At 42.8% G+C, this 26,843-nt stretch overlaps 1 protein-coding gene across 2 annotated transcripts; it reads left to right on the forward strand.

Moving 5' to 3' along the window:
* LOC134204174 (F-actin-capping protein subunit beta) lies at positions 1-22,994 on the forward strand. 2 transcript variants are annotated; one of them, XM_062679001.1, is made up of 4 exons: positions 2-184; positions 292-876; positions 22,310-22,580; positions 22,644-22,994. In XM_062679001.1, the coding sequence occupies exons 1-3, from the start codon at positions 182-184 to the stop codon at positions 22,547-22,549; spliced, it is 828 nt and encodes a 275-aa protein (XP_062534985.1). In that variant the 5' UTR covers positions 2-181; the 3' UTR covers positions 22,550-22,580; positions 22,644-22,994. The 2 variants fall into 2 exon arrangements, with proteins under 2 accessions (XP_062534986.1, XP_062534985.1); XM_062679002.1 differs by lacking the exons at positions 22,310-22,580; positions 22,644-22,994 and adding an exon at positions 1,297-1,395 and having other exon boundaries at positions 1-184.
* Positions 22,995-26,843: the final 3,849 nt, after the last annotated feature.

Genomic DNA, 26,843 nt, shown 5'->3' on the forward strand with positions numbered 1-26,843 from the left:
GAATTGGTAACCCTATTTTTCCAGTTTGTCACGGCATCACGAATAACTTTCATTTTGCTCGTGAAAATATTGAATTTATCATCAATTTCGTCTGTTTTCAAGTGCGCACGATTGTAAAATTTGCTCAATTGCGTTCAATTTTGTTTCCAGTGATAGGTTTTTCTCCAAAAGAAACTAGAAAATGGTAAGTGCAAACGTTTCCTGATAAGAAACCTTATTTTGATATGAGGAAACGTCACGCCCAGTTCGTCACAAATTTACCTTTTTCTCCTGCCCTTATCGTAATTTCAGACGGAACAGCAAATGGATTGTGCATTAGATTTGATGAGACGACTTCCTCCCCAGCAAATTGAAAAGAACTTAATCGATCTGATAGACCTGGCCCCAGCTCTGTGCGAAGACTTGTTGACATCTGTGGATCAGCCTTTGAAAATAGCGAAAGATAAGGAAACGGGAAAAGACTATTTGCTTTGTGATTACAACCGAGATGGTGACTCATACCGTTGCCCCTGGACGAATACCTACGATCCCCCGCTGGAGGATGGTTCGATGCCATCGGAACGGCTGCGGAAGTTGGAAATCGAGGCGAATCATGCGTTCGATCAGTACCGCGAAATGTACTACGAGGGAGGCGTGTCGTCCGCTTATCTGTGGGATTTGGATCACGGCTTCGCCGGAGTGATTCTTATCAAGAAGGCCGGAGAAGGGCACCAGAAAACCAAAGGATGCTGGGATTCGATTCACGTGGTGGAGGTGCAGGAGAAAAGCTCCGGCAGAACGGCCCATTATAAGCTGACGTCGACGGCGATGCTGTGGCTGCAGACCCACAAGCAAGGATCGGGAACCATCAACCTTGGGGGAAGTCTGACCAGACAGGTAAGGTTCTGTTTTGGGGTATATAGAGGATATTAAGTGGGAGAGGCTGGCGAGCTGAAACGATTATTCTAAGAGTAGTAAGCCAAAAGAATCTACAAGCTTTGACTGACTACTCCACTAACACTAATAGTGCTACTCCATGATTTACCAGAATCAGTGAAATTCCACAAAAAATCAACTGAATGATCAAGCATTCTCAGTTTCAGTGACAAATATTCAAATGTTCAATAACGGAGCCTGTCACGTTCTTGTACTGCCGTGAATCGCATATTTGTCCCATATGAATAGGAAACCCAGCAAAGATGGGACAGATATGCGATTCACGGCAGTGTAGCTAGTTAGAAAAAGAGGAAAGGAATATTAGGTGAATTTTGATATTTGAAGACAATGTTTACATTTGCGTCTCCTCAAAAACCACAGGATGGATTATCACTTGATTTACTTTCTGACCGTACAAAGCACAACGATACCAGATCGTTCGAAGTGTTTATGAACCGAGCATGAACACTCCTCACCATGCATGACCGGTGGCATATGCAAACAGTTGAGGATTGCGTTTTGGACGGCCGAAGCGACTCGCAGCACTAACACACGATCCTTCAAACGGTAAATCAATCACCTTTGTTGTCCATCAACGAGATAAAAAAAATCACAGCATAAATGCCCGGTGGTATATCTAAACTATGTTAGATCCCATTTGTTTGTTGATCCGCCGAATTCCAAATAAAAATTTTTGCTTCCCTTCGCGATGAATAATACATGCACTGTAATTACTTGACCAATGGCTACTCTCAAAAAATCTACAACCAGAAGCACTCAAAGTGTTAGGCAAATCACGATTCGCTTTAAAAGTTTATAAATGAGGCTGAAATGGAAACACTATCTGATAATCTTGTTCAAAACGACGACGATGGGGTTTTGTAAACAGATATTCTAACGGTGATTTATCAAATCTGTTGGCACATCCACGCAAACCACCTACGGCACAACTAGGTAGCCTAGGCTTACTACCTGTATAGGCGTGGTGCACTAACAGATTAGATAAATCGACGTTTGATTTTTTTGGATGTTGCATTAAAAAAAGTACCTATCGAAGAATTATATACCAAGGTCGGCATCCTCGTCCCTATATTAGCCTTAGTTTTCACACTGCTGCTTTTAAGGTGTCTTAGCCATGGCAGAAGTTCGCATGATCGACGAAACATAAGTTTTTTTTTCGTGTTCACAATGAACGTCAAGGTCATAGAAATCTCCGCCGTAGTCATACTTCGCCTTAAAACGAAATTGAAGGAACTTTGCAACTGTTTTATCAAACGTTACCTTGATTACCTAAATAGAAGTAATCTTCGCTTGCATATTAGGCCCATACAGAAAGTCGTTGATAGTACCTAACTTGTACGTGCAAGTTGTTAACTCTGTGGGGTTTTAGTAAGTCACCATCAGCGTGCGATTATACATTAACACCTCAGCGTGTCGATCAGTGCGCAGCAAGCCATGACTCGGCCTTTTCTGGTCAGACCTCCGTGGCGTGCACACGCACCCACGGAGAGTTGCTGTCATAACAATTCGCTCCGGCCATTTGGGGCCACACATTTTGGCGATCCTGCCAGGTTATTTGTTGGATCCTTATTTCAAAGGTGAGTTGAATACAATTTGTTCATGTGCTAATGTGTTAAAATATTTGATGATTAAAAAAACACAAGGCAATGAGTTTGTATTGCTACAAAGCGCGTCTGGAAGAACGCTGAAAAATGGATTGTGGTTTGGAAAATCACAAAGCGTGTTTGGAAGATCGTTGGAAAATGGATTGTGGTTCGGAAAATCACAAAGGGCGTCTTGAAGACCGTTGGAAAATGGATTGTGGTTCGGAAAATCACAAAGGGCGTCTTGAAGATCGCTGGAAAATGAATTGTGGTTTGGAAAATCACAAAGCGCGTCTGCAAGACCGCTGGAAAATGGATTGTGATTCGGAAAATCACAAAGCGTCTGGAAGACCGCTGGAAAATTAATTGTGGTTCGGAAAATCACAAAGCGCGTCTGGAAGACCGCTGGAAAATTAATTGTGGTTCGGAAAATCACAAAGCGCGTCTGGAAGACCGCTGGAAAATGGATTGTGGTTTAGAGAATTACAAAGCGTGTCTGGAAGACCGCTGCAAAATGGATTGTGGTTTGGAAAATCACAAAGTGTGTCTGGAAGACCGCTGGAAAATGGATTGTGATTCGGAAAATCACAAAGCGCGTCTGGATGACCGCTGGATAACGAATTGTGGTTTATAAAATCACAAAGCGTGTATGGAAGAACGCTGGAAAATGGATTGTGGTTCGGAAAATCACAAAGTGCGTCTGGAAGACCGCTGGAAAATGGATGGTGGTTCGGAAAATCACAAAGCGTCTGGAAGACCGCTGGGAAAAGGATTGTGGTTTGGAAAATCACAAAGCGCGTCTGGAAGACCACTGAAAAATGGATTGTGGTTCGGAAAAGCACAAAGCGCGTCCGGAAAACCGCTGGATAATGGATTGTGGTTTAGAAAATCACAAAGCGTGTCTGGAAGACCGCTGGAAAATGGATTGTGGTTTGGAAAATCACGAAGCGCATCTGGAAGACCGCTAGAAAATGGATTGTAGTTCGGAAAATCACAAAGCGTGTATGGAAGACCGCTGGAACATGGATTGTGGTTTGGAAAATCACAAAGCGTGTCAAGAAGACCGCGGGAAAGTGGGTTGTGGTTTGGAAAATCACGAAGCGCGTCTGGAAGACCGCTGGAAAATAGATTGTGGTTCCGAAAATATTAAAGAGCAGTAAGCTGCGACTATAGTAGTAGGCTATGTAATTGTAATATTAAATAAACTTCACTTTGTGTTCAAATGTCAATCGAACAAGTCGTTCTTATAGACGTTCTATAGAAGATTCTAGAAGTTCTCGAAGATTTTTTTTCAAGCTTTTTTATCAAGTATTAGAAATGGCATCAAGTGGTAGTCCAGCCAATTTCAAGCCTTCCCGGTATTGAACGCCTCATCGGACGAGAAAATTGGGCCACCTGGAAGTTTGCCGTTCAAACGTATCTGGAGCTCGAAGACTTATGGTGGGCGGTGAAGCCGACATTGCAAGCAGACGAAGCTGTAGATTCTGGAAAAGATAGAAAAGCGCGGACAAAAATCATTCTACATCTGGACCCGGTAAATTACATCCATGTTCGGGAAGCAGGAACAGATAACGAAGTTTGGTCAAAGTTGGAGCAACCTTTCGAGGACACGACACTCGCCTGACCAGGCGAGTCGGGCTGCTGCATAAGTTTATCAAGACGAAGCTTAGTCCATGGCCGATTATGTGAATCAAATCGTGATGACGGCACATAAATTGGACGGTATTGGATTTGGGATTTCGGACGTGTGAATTGGAACGTTATTACTGGCTGGGCTTCCTGACGAGTATCGTCCCATGATCATAGCCCTCGAGAACTCAGGTACGCCAATTACAGGAGATGCTATCAAGACGAAGCTGCTTCAAGAAGTCCAGGTGCCATCTGTGGACTCGGCGTTGGTTACAAAAGAAGCAAAACGCAATGGTAAGCCAGTGAAGAAATCTGACCACCCCAAAGGTCCAAAGTGCAGAAAATGCCATAAGTATGGACACATCGCTAAAGAATGCAAAACTACATCAAAAAGCGACGCATTCTGCACAGTTCTTTCCACGTTCAATTCTGCGGACGACGAATGGTGTTTTGATTCTGGCGCAAGCGTCCAAATGACGCGGAATCAAGCGTTGCTGGGGAACATCAAGCATTCTTCCGGCACAGTTGTAGCAGCAAACGGAGGAAGCATGAAGGTGAAAGCAACAGGTTCAGCGATGCTCAAGGCAATTCCGGTGAAGGAGGTTCAACTGTTACCGGAACTCATTGCAAATCTTTTGTCTGTTAGCCAAATTGTCAAGAATGGGCACACTGTGATTTTCACCAACGACGGATGCAGAGTGGTCGATGTGGACGGCGATATTATTGCCACAGGTATCCATGATAACAATCTCTTCAAACTGGAACAGCATAAACAGGTTTCGAGAAGCGTGTTAGCTTGTTCGGCACCTGGAAGCTTGGAGGTTTGGCATCGGAGATTGGGCCACTTGAACATCAAGAGCGTTCGGCTACTAGCCAATGGAATGGTAGATGGCGTGAAAATCAACAGTGGTAACCATGGCAACTGTAAAATCTGTCCCATGGGAAAGCAGAGTCGGCATCCATTTAACAAGCAAGGCTCTCGTGCTGCTGAAAAACTCGCTGTTGTTCATTCCGACGTATGGGGTCCAATGGAGGTGAGTTCCCTAGGAGGTAGTCGATACTACATAGTGTTCGTAGACAACAATAATCTCGGCGCATTTGGGTTTATTTCCTAAAAACAAAATCTGCGGAAAATGTATTAAAGGTGTTCAAAGAATTCCACGTGATGGCAGAGAGGCATTCCGGTTCAAAACTCAAAATATTGCGAACCGATAACGGAAAAGAATACGTGAACCGTGATTTCGAAAATTATTTGAAACAGTACGGTATACGGCATCAAAGAACTAATGATTACACCCCGGAGCAGAATGGCATGGCTGAACGAGCGAACCGATCGATTGTTGAGCGTGCTCGGTGCATGCTATTCGAAGCAGGGCTACCAAAAGCTTTCTGGGCGGAAGCAGTTTCGACGGCGGTATATTTGTTGAATCGGTCACCAACTCAAGGGCATAATACTACTCCTGAAGAGACCTGGTGTGGTAGAAAGCCGAATATGTCCCATGTAAGAATTTTTGGAACCAAAGCAATGGCGTTTGTACCAAAACAAAAACGAAGGAAGTGGGATCCCAAATCCCGTGAGCCCACCGTTTCATTGTCAACATGCGAGGCGGAGTACATGGCTCTGTCGGCAGCGGTACAAGAGGCGGCATGGTGGGGAGGCTTAGTGTCGCAGTTTGGCCAACATTATCCCATCGAGCTGCGCTGTGACAATCAAAGTACCATGTGCATTGCCCGGAATGGTGAATACACACCCCGAACGAAACATATAGATATCCGGCACCATTACATCCGTGATGCATTAGACAGGAAAATTATATTTATCAATTATGTGAAAACAGAAGATCAAGTTGCCGATTGTCTGACGAAACCATTACAGAGAATCAAACTTGAGCGTAATCGAGAAGCCATGGGTTTGCTCAATTAATGACGCCGGCTTAAGGAGGAGTATTAAAGAGCAGTAAGCTGCGACTATAGTAGTAGGCTATGTAATTGTAATATTAAATAAACTTCACTTTGTGTTCAAATGTCAATCGAACAAGTCGTTCTTATTGTGCACTACCAATAGAAAATCACAAAGCGTCTGGAAGACCGCTGGAAAATGGATTGTGGTTTGGAAAATGACAAAGCGCGTCTGGAAGACCGCTGGAAAATGGATTGTGGTTCGGAAAATCACAAAGCGCGTCTGGATGACCGCTGGATAATGGATTGTGGTTTGGAAAATCACAAAGTGTGTCTGGAAGATCGCTGGAAAATGGATTGTGGTTCGGAAAATCGCAAAGCGCGTCTGGAAAACCGCTGGATAATGGATTGTGGTTTAGAAAATCACAAAGCGTGTCTGGAAGACCACTGCAAAATTGATTGTGGTTTGGAAAATCACAAAGTGTGTCTGGAAGATCGCTGGAAAATGGATTGTGGTTCGGAAAATCGCAAAGCGCGTCTGGAAAACCGCTGGATAATGGATTGTGGTTTAGAAAATCACAAAGCGTGTCTGGAAGACCGCTGGAAAATGGATTGTGGTTTGGAAAATCACGAAGCACGTCTGGAAGACCGCTGGAAAATGGATTGTGGTTCGGAAAATCACAAAGCGTCTGGAAGACCGCTGGAAAAAGGATAGACTAACGCAAAATGAACTCCCCCAAGAAATTATGACGTTTGAGCGGGTCGCATAATGAACGCAAAATGAACTTTTGTTCGAGATGACGACCCGCTCAAATGTCAAAATCCATCGGGTGAGTGAATTTCATGAACTCCTGCACAGGTCTATTGTGGTTTGGAAAATCACAAAGCGCGTCTGGAAGACCGCTGGAAAATGGATTGTGGTTTGGCAAATCACAAAGCGCGTCTGGAACACCGCTGGAAAATGGATTGTGGCTTAGAAAATCACAAAGCATGTCTGGAAGACCGCTAGAAAATGGATTGTGGTTTGGAAAATCACAAAGCGCGTCTGGAAGACCGCTGGAAAATGGATTGTGGTTCGGAAAATCACAAAGCGTCTGGAAGACCGCTGGAAAAAGGATTGTGGTTTGGAAAATCACAAAGCGCGTCTGGAAGACCGCTGGAAAATGGATTGTGGTTTGGAAAATCACAAAGTGTGTCTGGAAGATCGCTGGAAAATGAATTGTGGTTCGGAAAATCGCAAAGCGCGTCTGGAAAACCGCTGGATAATGGATTGTGGTTTAGAAAATCACAAAGCGTGTCTGGAAGACCGCTGGAAAATGGATTGTGGTTTGGAAAATCACGAAGCACGTCTGGAAGACCGCTGGAAAATGGATTGTGGTTAGGAAAATCACAAAGCGTCTGGAAGACCGCTGGAAAAAGGATTGTGGTTTGGAAAATCACAAAGCGCGTCTGGAAGATCGCTGGAAAATGGATTGTGGTTCGGAAAATCGCAAAGCGCGTCTGGAAAACCGCTGGATAATGGATTGTGGTTTAGAAAATCACAAAGCGTGTCTGGAAGACCGCTGGAAAATAGATTGTGGTTTGGAAAATCACGAAGCACGTCTGGAAGACCGCTGGAAAATGGATTGTGGTTAGGAAAATCACAAAGCGCGTCTGGAAAACCGCTGGATAATAGATTGTGGCTTAGAAAATCACAAAGCGTGTCTGGAAGACCGCTAGAAAATGGTTTGTGGTTTGGAAAATCACAAAGTGTGTCTGGAAGATCGCTGGAAAATGGATTGTGGTTCGGAAAATCGCAAAGCGCGTCTGGAAACCGCTGGATAATGGATTGTGGTTTAGAAAATCACAAAGCGTGTCTGGAAGACCGCTGGAAAATGGATTGTGGTTCGGAAAATCACAAAGTGTGTCTGGAAGATCGCTGGAAAATGGATTGTGGTTCGGAAAATCGCAAAGCGCGTCTGGAAAACCGCTGGATAATGGATTGTGGTTTAGAAAATCACAAAGCGTGTCTGGAAGACCGCTGGAAAATGGATGGTGGTTCAGAAAATCACAAAGCGTCTGGAAGACCGCTGGAAAAAGGATTGTGGTTTGGAAAATCACAAAGCGCGTCTGGAAGACCGCTGGAAAATGGATTGTGGTTTGGCAAATACAAAGCGCGTCTGGAAGACTGCTAGAAAATGGATTGTGGTTTGGAAAATCACGAAGCGCGTCTGGAAGACCGCTGGAAAATGGATTGTGGTTCGGAAAATCACAAAGCGCGTCTGGATGACCGCTAGAAAATGGATTGTAGTTTGGAAAATCACAAATTGCATCTGGAAGACCGCTGGAAAATGGATTGTGGTTCGGAAAATCGCAAAGCGCGTCTGGAAAACCGCTGGAAAATGGATTGTGGTTTGAAAAATCACAAAATGTGTCTGGAAGACCGCTGGAAAATAGATTGTGGTTTGGAAAATCACAAAGCGCGTCTGGAAGACCGCTGGAAAATGGATTGTGGTTTGGAAAATCACGAAGCACGTCTGGAAGACCGCTGGAAAATGGATTGTGGTTTGGAAATTGCAAAATTACAAAGCGCGGGAGATCTCTGGAAAATGGTTTGTGGTTTGCAATACCACAAGGCGCGCCTAGGAGGCAGCCGAGAAAAGGGTTGAAAATCTAGAAAATCCCAAGGTGGGTCATGGAAGCATTGATTTTGTTTGAAATGTACAACTTGGCTGTACGACTTTAGTGTACATGAGACTACCAGTTAAGCTAGTTGCTAACGGAATCGGAGAGATATGGAGATCTATCGTATGCTACAAAGTTGTTTGGAAGGCTTAATATATTATCTCGAAGTTTATTTTGTAGTTTACTGACTAAGTAGTCGTAGCAGAATTACCCGTTGGATGAGATATTCAACATTCACGAAGCTCAAAAATGTTGCTAGCATTCCCAAAGTCATAAGTTTGGAGTTATTGGCTAATAGTACTGGTTAACATACAGGGGTTAGGCAAAATGATTGAGATAGGCAAAATTTGGCCCAAATTCAAATCCTTATAACTTTTTGAAAAATTGATGAAATTTGACAAAACCGGAAGCATTCGACGGCAAATTTAGTCAAGATTTAGGAACATGCACGGTCACGAATACTGGCCACCGGACACCGGAGATGTTCCGGATTTTCGGAGGCCATGTCAAAAACACTTTTTTTCTGCCGCTCGTATTTTTGTGTGGTTTGAAGTTACATCGATAAACACTATTTTCCTAGAAACAAGATCTTATTGAAAATTGAATGCGGGTGGTTGCGCTAAGATCGGTTGAAAACATCCGAGATATGGCCATTTCAGTAAACCTGGTTCCGGATACTATGGTCAATTATGTATATCCTTCCAATCACGTATATATTATCCGGTACCATATCAATATTGGTATCAAACTTCAAGATTTTTCATGGAGATGCTTCAGGAAGCATATGCAGGACGATCAGTTGCCCTGACCACTCTGTAGTAGGTTCCAGGTGCCCCGGGGGGAGGGGTCAATTTGAAAACGTTCAGAACCCTATCAATATGGGTATCAAACTTCAAGATTTTTCATGAAGATGCTTCAGGAAGCATATTCAGGATGATCAGTTGCTCTGACCACTCTGTAGTAGGTTCCAGGTGCCCCGGGGGAAGTGGCCAATTTGAAAAAAAACGTTCAGAACCCTATGAATATGGGTATCAAACTTCAAGATTTTTCGAGGTGATACTTCTAAATGCATTTTAGAACCAGCAGCTGTCATGACCACTCTGTCGAAGGTTCCAGGTGTCTTGGGAAAGTGACCAATTTGCAAAATGTTTGAAACCATATCAAATACTCACTACTCATTATCAAAGTTCAAGGTTTGTCATGGAGATGCTTTTGGACTCTCCTGTCGAATAGAATTCGCCGCCGCACGAAGTTGACCATCTACAAAACGCGCATTAGACTGGCCGGCCTCTATGGCCACGAAAGTAGGATGTTGCTGGCGAAGGACCAACGCGCCCTTGGAGTTTCCGAATGGAAGGTGTTGCGGACTATTTACGGTAGGGTACAGATGGAAGCCAATGGAGGTGGTGGTGGAGGCCAATGAACCACGACTTGATACTGTTAGGAGAACTACCACACGGTACAATTTTGGCGGTTACGGTGGGCCGGGCATGTAGCCAGAATGTCAGACGACAACCCGATTGAGAGGGTGCTTGATAATGATCCGACCGGTACAAGAAGAAGAGGCGCGATGCGGTCACGGTGGATCGACCAAGTGTAAGATGGCCTGCCATCAATGGCAGCAGGTCGCAAGCATGACTTAGCAATTGTGTTGGGTGCTATTTCTTGACAAGACCATGGTCCTATTATGGCACTTAAGGGCAAAGTGAAGCCTGCCGATTATCAAATTATTTTGGAAGACAAGGTATTTGTTGATATGATGACAAATCCTGAATATGACGTCTGTTTTTCATTTTTGCGAAAGATCCGTAGGTCGCGTTCCACTTGGTCGATCCACCGTAACCGCTGCACGCCTCTTCTTCTTTTACCGGTCGGATTATTATCGAAGCATCTTCTCAATCGGATTATCATCTGACATTCTGGCTTCTTGCCCGGCCCACTGTAAGCGCCAAAATTGTACCGTGTAGGTAGTTCTCCTAACAGTTACAAATTGTGGTTCATTTACCTCCACCACCACCTCCATTGTCTTCCATCTGCACCCCACCATAGGTGGTCCGCAACACCTTCCATTCGGAAACTCCAAGGGCGCGTTGGTCCTTCGCCAGCAACATCCAACTTTCGTGGCCATAGAGGCCGACCAGTCTAATGAGCGTTTTGTAGATGGTCAGGATGTAGTTCGACAGGAGAGACGAAAAGCATCTCCATGAAGAACCTTGAACATAGATACTCATTTTGATATGGTTTCGAACATTTTGCAAATTGGCCACTTCCCCAGGACACCTGGAACCTACTACAGAGTGGTAATGACAGCTGCTGGTTCTACAATGCATTCAAAAGTATCACCTCGAAAAATCTTGAAGTTTGATACCCATATTAATATGGTTCTGAACGTTTTTCAAATAGGCCACTTCCCCCGGGGCACTTGGAACCTACTACAGAGTGGTCAGGGCAATTGATCATCCTGAATATGCTTCCTGAAGCATCTCCATGAAAAATCTTGATGTTTGATACCCATATTGATAGGGTTCTGAACGTTTTTCAAATTGGCCACTTCCCCCGGGGCACCTGGAACCTACCACACAGTGATCAGGGAAACTGATCGTCCTGAATATGCTTCCTGAAGCATCTTCATGAAAAATCTTGAAGTTTGATACCCATATTGATAGGGTTCTGAACGTTTTTCAAATTGGCCACTTCCCCCGCGGCACCTGGAACTTGTTACAGAGTGGTCAGGGCAACTGATCGTCCTGAATATGTTTCTTGAAGCATCTCCACGAAAAATCTTGAAGTTTGATACCCATATTGATATAGTTCTGAACGTTTTTCAAGTTGGCCATTTCCCCCGGGGCACCTGGAACCTACTACAGAGTGGTCAGAGCAACTGATCATCCTGAATATGCTTCCTGAAGCATCTTCATGAAAAATCTTGAAGTTTGATACCCATATTGATAGGGTTCTGAACGTTTTTCAAATTGGCCACTTCCCCAGCGGCACCTGGAACTTGTTACAGAGTGGTCAGGGCAACTGATCGTCCTGAATATGTTTCCTGAAGCATCTCCATGAAAAATCTTGAAGTTTGATACCCATATTGATATAGTTCTGAACGTTTTTCAAATTGGCCACTTCCCCCGGGAAACCTGGAACCTAGTACAGAGCGGCCAGGGTAACTGATCGTCTTGAATATGTTTCCTGAAGCATCTCCATGAAAAATCTTGAAGTTTGATACCCATATTCATAGGGTTCTGAACGTTTTTTAAATTGGCCACTTCCCCCGGGGCACCTGGAACTTGTTACAGAGTGGTCAGGGCAACTGATCGTCCTGAATATGCTTCCTGAAGCATCTCCATGAAAAATCTTGAAGTTTAATACCCATATTGATAGGGTTCTGAACGTTTTTTTTCAAATTGGCCACTTCCCCCGGGGCACCTGGAACCTACTACAGAGTGGTCAGAGCAACTGATCATCCTGAATATGCTTCCTGAAGCATCTCCATGAAAAATCTTGAAGTTTGATACCCATATTGATAGGGTTCTGAACGTTTTTTCAAATTGGCCACTTCCCCCGGGGCACCTGGAACCTACTACAGAGTGGTCAGAGCAACTGATCATCCTGAATATGCTTCCTGAAGCATCTTCATGAAAAATCTTGAAGTTTGATACCCATATTGATAGGGTTCTGAACGTTTTTCAAATTGACCACTTCCCCCGGGGCACCTGGAACCTACTACAGAGTGGTCAGGGCAACTGATCGTCCTGCATATGCTTTCTGAAGCATCTCCATGAAAAATCTTGAAGTTTGATACCAATATTGATATGGTACCGGATAATATATACGTGATTGGAAGGATATACATAATTGACCATAGTATCCGGAACCAGATTTACTGAAATGGCCATATCTCGGATGATTTTCAACCGATCTTAGCGCAACCACCCGCATTCAATTTTCAATAAGATCTTGTTTCTAGGAAAATAGTGTTTATCGATGTAACTTCAAACCACACAAAAATACGAGCGGCAGAAAAAAAGTGTTTTTGACATGGCCTCCGAAAATCCGGAACATCTCCGGTGTCCGGTGGCCAGTATTCGTGACCAAGCATGTTCCTAAATCTTGACTAAATTTGTCGTCGAATGCTTCCAGTTTTGTCCAATTTCATCAATTTTTCAAAAAGTTATAAGGATTTGAATTTGGGCCAAATTTTGCCTATCTCAATCATTTTGCCTAACCCCTGTAAGTCTAAAATTTAGGTATATACTTATGCTATCTCATTTAAGTATGATATCTCCGCGAAATTTTAGATAAATATCATATCCTAGGCCAAATGTTCTCTAACTATTTGTACATGCGACCCACCTAGTGGAATCGCATATTGCTTGCGACCCTCTCACATTGGCTTTTAGAATTTGGATAAAAATGAGTTCGCGTTAGATTGGACAAACCATTATGCATTGCTTCATATCCCACCATTATATTACTTTGAATGGATTGGAAATCATTTGAAATTCGAACTGATTTCGATAGGATTCGGATTAGATTTTGGTTGGAGTTGGACTTGATTGGAATGGATTTGAATTGGATTTGGATTGAATTTAGATTGGATTAGGATTGGATGTTGATTAGAATTGGATTGAATGTGGCTTGGATTTTTATTGGAATTGGATTGAATTTGGATTGTTTGGATTTCATTGTATTTGAAAAAATCTCAAATTTTATAGTTCTCTATTTACTACATAGATCCAAATCTAATGGCTGTGATAGATTTGTGGGACAAAATAAGGACAAAAGCAGGGGCGTCTCGTGGACTTTTGCTACACCTGTTCTACCATGCTGATAAAAAAAAAAATTCATCAAGCTGTGTGGTTTTGATTGAAAGTTGTACATTTAATCTAATATTACAACCTTTTCTTGTACAACTTAACCAAATATTAGAAGAAAAAAAAACAATAGAAAGGATATACAAAACAATAATTAGGTTATTAATCTCTTTTGTTTCAAAAATGTTTTCAATTTAGATGCACTTAAAATTTTAAACTCTCGCAAATCGTCCAAAATCTAACTTGGTAACAGTTGGCAATAACTGGATATTGCTCAGAATAGATATCTTTCAAATCGGCTCATTCCACCATTCGGGGTATACGGGCCGCTAATATTTAAACTCTCACATATTTTTTTTTGCTATGAAAGAAATGTTATTAACCATTATTAGTATAATAATTATAGTATATAATCAGTATAATATAATTACGTGACGACCAATGAGTCACATTTAGAAGCTGAAATGTGTTCCAGTTATTTAATTCTTCAAATTTAGTGAAAACTATACCTTTTTCTCTATGTTGATTGATTTTGAGTATTCATAAAAAAGCATTATTTATTGTCTCTTTTGAAAACGCAAACATTAATTTAATATTGTTCTTGATGCATTGCATATTCATCAGGAGAAAAATCATAAGGGTTGTGTACAAGACACGACCGCCCGACGTAAACTACGTAAAACCGTTTGGTGAAATGAAGAACCTAGCAAGACCCATAATTCATAAATATTACAAAATTGTTCTTTTGATTACTTTTGAGACAACACTGGTGTCGAGCAATATTAAAAACATAAAATTTTTTTTTTTTTGTTAAATATCTTGGCTGTGCATATGCACAGCAGTTCTGAATTGAAAGAAATTTGCGAAGAATCCACGTGTCTTGAGGGACTCAGACCTCCCTACTCTGATAGGCGTGATAACATTTCAGCTTGAATCACGTTTGTGAAAAAAGAATCTGTACCAGCACGGTTAGCTCTCTTTTTTGCAAATTGAATATCTTTCGGATGCTTGATTTGCCCAATCTCCACATTTGCTTTACTGTTGTATACTGTTGTTGTAAAGCAAATGTGGAGATTGGGCAAATCAAGCATCCGAAAGATATTCAATTTGCAAAAAAGAGAGCTAACCGCGGTGGAGGTTGGTACTCGGATTCTGATGGCTTTTCCGCAAACGTGACCTTTAAGTGGTCTTGTTGTGTAGGGGTTATCACGCCTATCTAGAGAGTAGGAGGTTGAGGGTTCGAGTCCCTCCAAGACACGTGGATTCTTTTTCGCAAATTTCATATCAATTTGTCCATTTCGAAACATATGCTGTGCATATGCACAGCCAAGATATTTAACAAAAAAATGGTTTTCGTACGGCCGAGTTGCCGAATAATATGCAATTAAAACATAAAATTTGTTGGATACGACAATTACATTTTGAAAGTAGCTGATATATTCATGTAATTAAGTCAAAAATTTTTAATTCTCGAGTTTTATATAATATGAGAAGTTCAGTTTTGTTTGTTTAATTTGTTAGGGGTTTCACTTAAAAAAAATCAATTTCATTGTTGTTTTTTCTTATTTTTCGAAAAATATTCTGAATGAGCTTAATTTAATTTGGGTATTTCTATTGCAAATAATAATTTGCATAAAATTAGTTTCGGTTAATATTCTTTTGTATAAAATTTTGGTTCTAAAAAGAACCGATTAACCTTCGATAATGTGCAATTCCAATCCCTAACAGCAAAAATGAAAATTTTAGCTGACTGCTACTGATATCATCCTTGCATTTAAATTTCCTAACTAACCGAAGTTCTGCGTAACTAACCGAAGTTTGTCTCCAATTGACCAATTTTATATTGTTATTTTTCTCAATGGTACGCATTGGAAATCACTGACAGCACATAACCAAATTTTATGCCGTCGACTAACACCAATTGCAAGGGAGTTCGTGGGGCAGTACCAGGCGGGATTTATGGGTGAACGCTCTACCACAGACCAGGTGTTCGTGTTCGGTGTTCAGGTATTGCAGAAATGCCGCGAATACAACGTGCCCACACATCATCTATTTATCGACTTCAAAGCCGCATATGATACAATCGATCGGGACCAGCTATGGCAGCTAATGCACGAAAACGGATTTCCGGATAAACTGACACGGTTGATCAAGGCGACGATGGATCGGGTGATGTGCGTAGTTCGAGTTTCAGGGGCATTCTCGAGTCCCTTCGAAACCCGTAGAGGGTTACGGCAAGGTGATGGTCTTTCGTGTCTGCTATTCAACTTCGCTTTGGAGGGAGTAATACGAAGGGCAGGGATTGACACGAGTGGTACGATTTTCACGAAGTCCGTCCAGTTATTTGGTTTCGCCGACGACATTGATATCATGGCACGTAACTTTGAGAGGATGGAGGAAGCCTACATCAGAGTGAAAAGCGAAGCTAAATGGATTGGACTAGTCATCAACACGTCGAAGACGAAGTGCATGATAGGAAGAGGCTCAAGAGAGGTCAATCAGAGCCACCCACCACGAGTTTCTATCGGTGGTGACGAAATCGAGGTGGTTGAAGAATTCGTGTACTTGGGCTCACTGGTGACCGCCGATAACGATACCAGCAGAGAAATTCAGAGGCGCATAGTGGCTGGAAATCGTACGTACTTTGACTCCGCAAGACGCTCCGATCGAATAGAGTTCGCCGCCGTACCAAACTGACTATCTACAAAACGCTTATAAGACCGGTAGTTCTCTACGGACACGAGACCTGGACGATGCTCGTGGAGGACCAACGCGCACTGGGAGTTTTCGAAAGGAAAGTGTTGCGTACCATCTATGGTGGGTTGCAGATGGCGGACGGTACGTGGAGAAGGCGAATGAACCACGAGTTGCATCAGCTGTTGGGAGAACCATCCATCGTTCACACCGCGAAAATCGGAAGACTGCGGTGGGCCGGGCACGTAGCCAGAATGTCGGACAGTAATCCGATGAAAATGGTTCTCGACAACGATCCGACGGGAACAAGAAGGCGAGGTGCACAGCGGGCAAGGTGGATCGATCAGGTGGAGGACGACCTGCGGACCCTCCGCAGACTGCGTGGTTGGCGAAGTGCAGCCATGAACCGAGTTGAATGGAGAAGTCTTTTATGTGCAGCACAGGCCACTCCGGCCTTAGTCTGATGATAAATAATAAACATAACCAAATTCATAATCTTGCCGTTGTCACTGGGACCGCTTCTGGACGCCCTGGTCTGCTCGCCGTGACATCCAGAATGAAAATGACGCGCGCACGCGAAACACGGGGCTTTTTATACACAGGGAAAACGAAGCAGTGTATCAAAAGGCCCGTATCTTACTGCAATCTGATGTCCGTGTTGGGGATTTATGAACGAAATTGAATTTTTCACCCGTTTTGGAAAGAAATAACATTTTCAATAGTTTAACGTTGATAATCAATAGTATCAATAGAATTGGCAAATTGCTGGAGAGTTCCCGAATCGATTGATAAGCTAATGTCGAAAATCCATCGAAAGATAAAGACGCTATTACCGTTTGAAATCTTACATGATTTCGTGACGGTCCCCAATTTGGAAATTTTCATTTTGCACCCTGTATCCGAGGCTTCCCCTTAGACGTAGTTTACGTCAAAATACGCGAGCAAAAAACATGTCCCTACGTGCTGCTGTCTCGAACTGGGGGAGCGTGAATGCTGCCACGCGCGCGCGGGGGAGAGCAGTTTTCTTATAACCAATAAAGATGGCTCATTAGTCCCTCCTCTTTGTTGTCCGGTATGACTGCAAATATTGTGTAACCGTCAAACAGTCACCGAAGGGGCGTGGCTACAGGTTCAAGTTTATTGATTACAAGAAAGCAGCTCTTCCGCGCGCGCGCGAGCCTTTTCGTTCGAGATGTCGCGGAGACCAGACCTTCGGCATCGGCGGAGCTCCTACCGGAAATTTTATTCCCGGCGATGGTGTGGGTTGTGGAATTTTGATCAAAGTTCATATTAATCGCTTGGTGATGGCTGATAGTTTCCGTCGGTGGCGGAATCACGACCGTGCGTTAGGAACGCTACAAAAATTTATTCGCATGGATAGCATCAATACCAGTGAAATTTCCCCTCAAGATTATTATTTTGGTAGATAGACTGCTACTTGTTTCAGGTTTAATTTCCATCCATGCGAATACATTTTTGCAGCTTCTCCTTCTGACGCACGCTCTTCGTTCCCACCGATGGCGTAGGTAGTGCTCGTAACAGGATCGTTGCTACAGAGAATCCAACGATGGCAATCTGTTGCAGTGTAGCGGTAAAACCATAGAGCCAGCATCTGCATTTGAGTGAAATACTCTTGTGATATTCTGACTATCGAATGGTTGCTGTTGTGTTGGTGATTAGAAATCCGCATGATCTGAAATCTGTCCTTTTCAGGGCATTAAATTGTTCATTGGAGGAATTTGGTTTGACTGAGAGTAAATTCATGAGATTGTTACAAAAAATCGGCAGCAGTAACGCAACAACTCATAAGATTCAACCCATCATTCGACTTCTGCAGAGTAAGTGATTAAAAATCCATCGAAAGAAAAAGACGCTATTAAAGTTTGAAATCTATCCTAATTTCGCGACGGTCTCGAATTTGGAAATTTCCGTTTTACACCCTGTATCTGAGTATTCCCCTTAGACGTAGTTTACGTCAAAAAATTATTTCGTCTTAACCTTCCTCCCAAACATAATGGTGGTCCTGAAAAGAACCGATTCATTTCCACTTATGTGCCTCATCAACAGCACGGAGTTGACTGCCAGATTCAAAGATGCTGTTAGGAACACGGATGTAAAGATGTACTGCTGTTGCCACGACCGCCACCACCACCTGACGAAAAATTTCATCCGCATCATAACTCATAAATCTCAATCAACGAGTCCTCCCATGCGAACGAAATCGTCCGTTCTCCGTGACATGCAGAATGAAAATGACGCGCGCACGCGAAACACGGGGCTTTTTATACACAGGGAAAACGAAGCAGTGGATCTAAAGGCCCGTACGTTACTGCAATCTGATGTCCGTGTTGGGGATTTATGAACGGGATTGAATTTTTCCCCCGGTTTGGAAAGAAATAACATTTTCAATAGTTTAACGTTGATAATCAATAGTATCAATAAAATTGGCAAATTGCTGGAGAGTTTCCGAATCGATTGATAAGCAAATGTCGAAAATCCATCGAAAGATAAAGACGCTATTACCGTTTGAAATCTTACATGATTTCGTGACGGTCCCCAATTTGGAAATTTTCATTTTGCACCCTGTATCCGAGGCTTCCCCTTAGACGTAGTTTACGTCAAAAAGAAAAACAAACTGTTTCCAATCATCGAAGTATTGACTTCTCCAAATGAATGGAGGTGTGCGTGACTTCGCTGTATTCCTGTCAATGTGTGCTGTCTTCCTCCAAAAGTATTCGTGATATTTTTGCCGCAACAAGATTACCACCCACTTTTACTTTATATATTCTATACAGTGACGTTAGTGTGCGAAAAACTGCGCTTGGAGAACTCAATGAACGAAAGCGTGCGCGCACGCGCCTTTCACGCTAAAAATGAACTACTCAAAATTGAGTCGAATCCGACTCATTTTCATTAAAAACGGGACAACTCAAAATTTGAGTAAAAGATACTACTTCAATAAAATGATGATTTCGCGAAAGTTAAGCTTGGCCTTCCATCAATTTTTAATACGACAGATGCGAATCAAGTTTATCTATCTATCTAAGTGCATTTTACTACAAACAGACTCCTAGTTTAAGTGCAATCATCATTTTATCGAAGTAGTATCTTTTACTCAAATTTTGAGTTGTCCCGTTTTTAATGAAAATGAGTCGGATTCGACTCAATTTTGAGTAGTTCATTTTTAGCGTGTTCGGCAAAGCACAGCCCGACACTACGATCGAGTTTAACCGAAGGTGCGTCGCGTCGTTGATTGTTCTCGCAGCGCGTCGAACGGGTTTGACTCCTGCTGCGCGCATAGCAGAACTTGCATCTAAACGTGCTTGCTTCGCATGCGAAAGAGGATGATGTGAGGAAACGGAGAAAGCTGGCAACGCTCACGCTGGTTCTCTTCGCGCGGAGAACGAGTGAACATACCAAGGAGGAAATTATTTCAAATCATTTGTCATGGCGCAAAATTTCAAATTTGACTTCTGGCAGCGCTGCTGTTGGTTCTTCATTATGGATCGTACGACTGGCAAAAGCTTTCTATGTGATGGGGTGTGGTGTGTCGGGGAAACAAACATTTAGCTGCAATTTGACTATACGCCAAGCATGTGGCGTTTACTTGATCTGCCTACGAAATATTTTGTTTGTTTAGATGTTAAAATCATTGGAAATATTACGTGAAACTTTGTTTAAAAAATTTACTGAGTAAATTATTTGCCCTATTAATTAATTGACAAGACATTAATTTCCTACTTCTGACCTAAAAATGGTTACCTGTTCCATGAACAGGTAGAACGTATGGACGAGTCGCCTCTGGACAAAAGTATGAATCAAGATTCGTATTTCGCACCACATCATTGATCAGCCCACGACCTCCCTGGGAGTCACGGCTCACAGTCTGGGAACACATGTTCTGAGTGGTTGTTAGCAAGTTCAACATCGATATGTTGAAAGTCAGCTTGCTGCTATTACTATTTATGAAGCTGATGAAGCACTAAGTCAGTCATAAAGCTCGGTGCATCATTACAGAGAAGCCCATCGTAAAAGCTGGGCTGTCAACGGCGTTTGGTGGTCAGGTCATCCTATGGAGGAAGTCAGCGTTGACGCGATGCAACACGACGCGACAAAGAAGTTTGACAGTTTATTGATAACAATTATAAACATTATTATTCCTTCAAGTGAGTTGCGTCGGAATTTGCATTTACTCCTGCGCAGTGACGAGAAATGTCAAATCGATGTTATGGGACTAACTTGCTAATAACTTTTCTCTCAAGTCATTTACAATTATGTTTTCCTTATAAACATGTAGCCCTTAAAGGACCCGAAAACTTTTTCTACAGGTAATTTCTCTAAATATGATATGGGAGGCGTGAGAGCCGAATTAGTGTCGAATGACATTAATGTCATGACATTCCGTGACATTTTTTTAATCTCGCTCTCATGGCTCTCACTTTGTATTTAGAACAATGATCTATTCGACAAAGTTTTAGGACCTTTTAAGTACTACAACATGTTAATCAAAAAGTCCGAACTGTAAATTACTTTTGAAAAAAGTTATTAAGAAATTAGTAATAGCAATGCTATGATATTTTTTTGACATTTTCCATCACTGCTCCTGCGGACACCTAGAAATCAGCAAAAAACGAGCCGAAGAAAGTTTACCAGAACTGGCAACAATAGACGTAAGCGAGAAGCTGTCGTCAAATGCCCCCAACCTTTCGAGAAAAAACGCGCATGTAACTTAGCAGAAATGAACTGCATCAGCTAAGTTGCAATAACTTGACGTCTGACGTAATAGTCCTTTTGTTATGCAATTTAGCGTAATGGTGTCTTCGAGACATTTAATTTAATTTAATCATTTTCATTTTTACATTTTTACATGTTTTAGAAAGTTTAAGATAATATTAAAATACGCCGTGGTGGCGGCTACTTTAAAAAAAAAAAATTGAACGGTTTTATTGGATTTTTCAGTCATATTTGATATAACTGCAACTTGACAAGGGGCAAATTGTGAAAGTCAATCTCATACGCATAATAAAGTACAAGTAATGATCTTTAAATAAATACCTGAACAGTAGAGTTGTAAGCGAATGTAAGTAATGTTTCATCAAAAACCATTTCCTCTTTGCAAGGCAGAAATCAATCACCCACCATAGGGAGTTGATGAACGAATGCACCATGCGTCTCCATCATATCAAAGTTACGTGCCATAATATCAATGTCGTCGGCGAAACCAAATAGCTGGACGCAATGGCGTAGCCTGAAAATTGGTCTCGGGGGGATTTGTCCAAAACTACCATCACCTTGCCGTAACCCTCTGCGCGTTTCGAAGGGACTCGAGAATGCCCCTGAAACTCGAACTACGCACATCACCCGATCCATCGTCACTTTGATCTACCGTGTCAGTTTATCCGGAAATCTGTGTTCGTGCATTAGCTGCCATAGCTGGTCCCGATCGATTGTATCATATGCGGCTTTGAAGTCGATGAATAGATGATGCGTGGGCACGTTGTATTCGCGGCATTTCTGCAATACTTGGCGAATGGCAAACACGTGGTCCGTGGTGGAGCGTTTGCCCATAAACCCACCTGGATAAGAATCAGGTGGTAAATAAAAAATAATGGATAAATTGATAAAATCGTAAAACTAATCAGTTTTCTTTAGGAATTTTTTGCGAAATCTAAATATTTTATTTATATAGTGCAATAAATGCACAAAAAATCGAGGGGGCGGTGACAGAAGAAAAGAATAATAGGACGTCAAGCTTTTTGAGGTCGAAATACGTCTTATGGTAAGTGAAGACATTCCATAATAAAAACTCAAAATATTTTTTTTCTTTTTAAAATGGGTTTGACATTTATATTACCAGCACTTTGACTGCTAGGTCGATGCAAACTAGATGTCGGTCACTGCCGGTGGACGGATAATTGTCCAATGTTTGCTGGGATTCCCTATATACATGGGACAATTATGCGTCCACTGGCAGTATAGGAATGACACTAGCAATGTTGACGTTTGAATTCGTGCATCAAGCCTCTAATAAGCTATAATATAGAAACCGGTGCGACTGTATTTCAAACATTATCCGCTCTCCCTTTTCAGATTGAGCAAGACGCACCAGTCAGCGAAAGCAGTCCGCATATCGCCAACATTGGGCGCCTCGTGGAGGACATGGAAAACAAAATTCGCAACACGTTGAACGAGATTTACTTCGGCAAGACCAAGGACATCGTCAACGGACTGAGGAGCATTCAAAAGTTGGCCGACACGAACCAGCAGGCGTCTATGAAGAAGGAACTCGCGGCGGCACTTTTACGACGAACCGGCAAGGGGGAAAACTGAGTTACGCAGGCCAACTGAAGTCATCGTCATGGTAGGAGAGCTGGCAACTTGAAAGTACTATTCAGTAATTAAACTATTTTATCACCTATTCCAGGGCTTACAACAATATATTTTGATGCTGTTGCTGTGCTGTTGCTCGCTTGACTAAAAGCGGAATCACCGAGAAACTCTTACTAAAAAAGAACAATATCTTAGAAATGCAGGCGTATGACGATGTTTGTAATGCTAAGTTTAGTAAATAAACAATATTTTAATGGTGTTAAGTATAGAAAAACTTCAGGTTTTTTCAAGCTTATTTTTTGAATCCTAACAAGTGAAGTATGGACGTAGTGTTTTTTTTTGTATACTTTTACCTTGATTTAGTTTGTTTGCACAAATAGCTTCCATGATTTTTTTTTCTAGAAATCGAAATTTAATAAATATATGATTTAATCAACCCGTTTAACTATTTATCTTGTTTTGTATGTGAAAATTTCTCATACTCTTTGCATCGTCGGGGAGCTAGTTCTGATATTCTTTTGTGTCTACTTTTGCTGTGATGTTCTGCCGGGTTTCAATCTAACCCTGATTTGCAGTTTTCGTATCCCCCTTCTCGTAATATGTGGCCGACCCAACCCCCTTTCCCGTTCTCAAAGATGGAAGCCTTACACGTAGTTCCCATGCCGCACCAAACTGAGGTTTTCATGATTATATGCATTAGTAAACGGTAAGCCTCAGTCATTCCAACTCAAACAAAAACAGTAAGTTCTTGTGTATAATGACGATCGCGCGCTTCGTGGGAGGATGCAATCCCATTTGGATTAAAGTTGCAACAATTTACCGGCTCTGAGGCCAGGATCAGTGGTGACCAGTTCTTTCTGGGAAATGTTTTTCCACATCAACTGCTCATCGCTGGATAGAAATTGTGCGGGATCATTTCACTGTCTAGAATAAATTGTTTAATCTATGATAATGCGGGAGCAATCCCGCGAGTAATTATTTAGATAATTTAATAACCTGATTCCGTGACCCAATGAAGCCATTGGAAAGGGTTACGACTTTCGTTTTCAGCATTCCATAAAATCTAATGTGTTTTTCTATTATATCATTGGACCTTTTAGTGGCTCCAGATTTTATTATGGAGATTATAAAAGCTGACATAGCTAATGTAATACCACCATAGCAGACTGTCCAATAACTCCTAGCCCTCATATGGCGGATGTGCTAGTGCTCATGGCTAATAAACGATGTGTAAAACTAATCATACTGACAACAAAAAAATAAAATTTGGATGCAATTTGTTTTACTGCGTGGTAAGCGGCGTAGCTGCAAAGTAGACCATGCAGAACATTTTCTTTTCAAGCAGCCTCTCTAGAAAAATATTTGCAAAAATTTAGTAGGCATATTACTGGAACAAACCAACCAAAAATTAAGACTCTCTACTTTTATATCGTGGTTGTACACGAATCAAGGGTTTTAGATCCATTGCATAGTGTTTTTGCCATGATTCATAAATGGCTCCAATTAACAATGTTCTGTTGAACGTGGTACATACCCTACACACATATTTACCCAACTGTTTGGGGCCGTACACTTATTACGTAAGAGATTTTTCTGCGATTTTCAACCTTTTCAACCATCTCTTTTTTCTTTTGAAATATTTTTTGTTTGTATGGATCATAAGAAAATGACAAACACCTCTCTTTTCATGAACCCCTACGTAATAGGTGTGCGCCCCTTTTTGCTCTTGTTATCAGGGCCAACCCATTTATCATTTCTTTATAATGAGGAAAATTTGAAAACGTGCATAAGTGCAGCTATACGATCCATACATGGTCAGTCCTTGTTTCCTCTGAATTAGGTTAAATTAAAGGAGGAGAGTAGAGTAGAATGAACTAGTTATGCTGTTTAGTTATTGTTTGTCCTTCCTTACGGGTAGCAGGGACTATGTCCAAGGGTTTAACGACACCTCCCCAGGTCATCTGCGAGTTGTGGGGCTTGCCTCGGATGTGGCGGGATTTGAAAGTGGACCCTGTTGAATTCCTATAAAAAGCTGCATGTATCCGCAAGTAGGCCCCACCAAAGCGACCGTGTGCCGCTAGAGAAAGTGCAAGTGGAACTGCAAGTCGATAGGTTTCGCAGGTTGCGACAAGATGATCTACGATGAATTACATCCCCGCAACTTCGACGTTGTGGCGCTGCAGGAGATTTGCTGGACATGACAGAAAGTGTGGAAAAGCGGGCATCGAGCGGCTACCTTCTACCAAAGCTGTGGCACCACCAACGATCTGGGAACCGACTTCATAGTGCTGGGTAAGACGCGCCAACGTGTGATTGGGTGGCAGTCAATCAACGCAAGGATAAGCAAGCTGTGGATAAAAGGCCGTTTCTTCAACTATAGCATCATCAACGTGCACTGCCCACACGAAGGAAGACCCGACGACGAGAAAGAAGCGTTCTACGCACAGCTAGAGCGGACATACGATGGATACCCACTGCGGGACGTCAAAATCGTCATCGGCGACATGAACGCACAGGTAGGAAGGGAGGAAATGTATAGACCGGTCATCGGACCGGATAGTCTGCACACCGTATCGAATGACAACGGCCAACGATGCATAAACTTCGTAGCCTCCCGCGGAATGGTACTCCGAAGCACATTCTTTCCCCGCAAAAATATCCACAAGGCTACATGAAGATCACCTAACCAAGAAATGGAAAACCAAATCGACCACGTTCTAATCGACGGTAAATTCTTCTCCGACATCACGAACGCCCGCACTTACCGCAGTGCGAATATTGAATCCGACCACTACCTCGTTGCAGTATGCCTGCGCTCAAAACTCTCGACGGTGTACAACACGCGTCGAAGTCGGACGACGCGGCTTAACGTTAGGCGGCTACAAGCCGGTAGACTAGCCCAAGGATACGCGCAGCAGCTGGAAGTGGCACTCACAACGGAAGAGCAGCTAGGCGCAGCGTCTCTTGAAGATGGCTTGAGAGATATTCGATCCGCCATTGGTAGCACCGCAACTAGGGGCCCTCCTTAGCCGTCCGGTAAGACTCGCGGCTACAAAGCTAGACCATGCTGAGGGTGACTGGGTCGATTCCCGGTGCCGGTCTAGGCAATTTTCGGATTGGAAATTGTTTCGACTTCCCTGGGCATGAAAGTATCATCGTGTTAGCCTCATGATATACGAATGCAAAAATGGTAACCTGGCTCTGTCCCAGTGTGGGGATGTAACGCCAATAAGAAGAAGAAGAAGAAGAAGAAGAAGAAGCACCGCAACCGCTGCACTTGGCACGGTTCCCCTTGGATCAGAGAAACGACTGGTATGACGGGGAATGTTAGCAGTTAGTGGAAAAGAAGAATGCAGCATGGGCGAGATTGCTGCAACACCGCACGAGGGCGAACGAGGCACGATATTAACGGGCGCGGAAAAGACAAAACTCGATTTTCCGGAGGAAAAAGCGCCTACAAGGTTCTCTCCCAAATTGTATGCCGTCGACTAGCACCAATTGCAAAGAAGTTCGTGGGGCAGTACAAGGCGGGTTTTATGAGCGAACGCTCCACCACGGGCCAGGTGTTCGTTATTCGCCAAGAACTGCAGAAATGCCGCGAATACAACGTGCCCACACATCATCTATTCATCGACTTCAAAGCAGCATATGATACAATCGATCGGGACCAGCTATAGCAGCTAATGCACGAACATGGATTTCCGGATAAACTGACACGGTTGATCAAAGCGACGGTGGATCGGGTGATGTGCGTTGCTCGAGTTTCAGGGGCATTCTCGAGTCCCTTCGAAACGCGCAGAGGGTTACGGCAAGGTGATGGTCTTTCGTGGCTACTATCCAACATCGCTTTGGAAGGGGTAATACGAAGAGCAGGGATTAACACGAGTGGTACAATTTTCAATAAGTCCGTCCAGCTATTTGGCTTCGCCGACGACATAGACATTATGGCCCGTAACTTGGAGGAGATGGAGGAAGCCTAAATAAGACTGAAGAGGGAAGCTAAGCGGATCGGACTAGTCATCAACACGTCGAAGACGAAGTACATGATAGGAAGGGGTTCAAGAGAAGACAATGTGAGCCACCCACCTCGAGTTTGCATCAGTGCTGACGAAATCGAGGTGGTAGAAGAATTTGTGTACTTGGGCTCACTGGTGACTGCCGAAAATGATACCAGTAGAGAAATTCGGAGACGCATAGTGGCTGGAAATCGTACATACTTTGGACTCCGCAAGACAACCGAATAGAGAACTCCAATCGAATAGAGTTCGCCGCCGTATCAAACTGACAATCAACA

The sequence above is a fragment of the Armigeres subalbatus genome, unplaced genomic scaffold (genome assembly GCF_024139115.2).
Source record: "Armigeres subalbatus isolate Guangzhou_Male unplaced genomic scaffold, GZ_Asu_2 Contig435, whole genome shotgun sequence".
NCBI lineage: Eukaryota > Metazoa > Arthropoda > Insecta > Diptera > Culicidae > Armigeres > Armigeres subalbatus.

Excerpts from the sequence above, each read along its gene's own strand:
- LOC134204174 (XM_062679001.1), top strand. Across the intron at positions 877-22,309 it reads GGGGAAGTCTGACCAGACAG|ATTGAGCAAGACGCACCAGT; the intron begins GTAAGGTTCTGT and ends CTCCCTTTTCAG.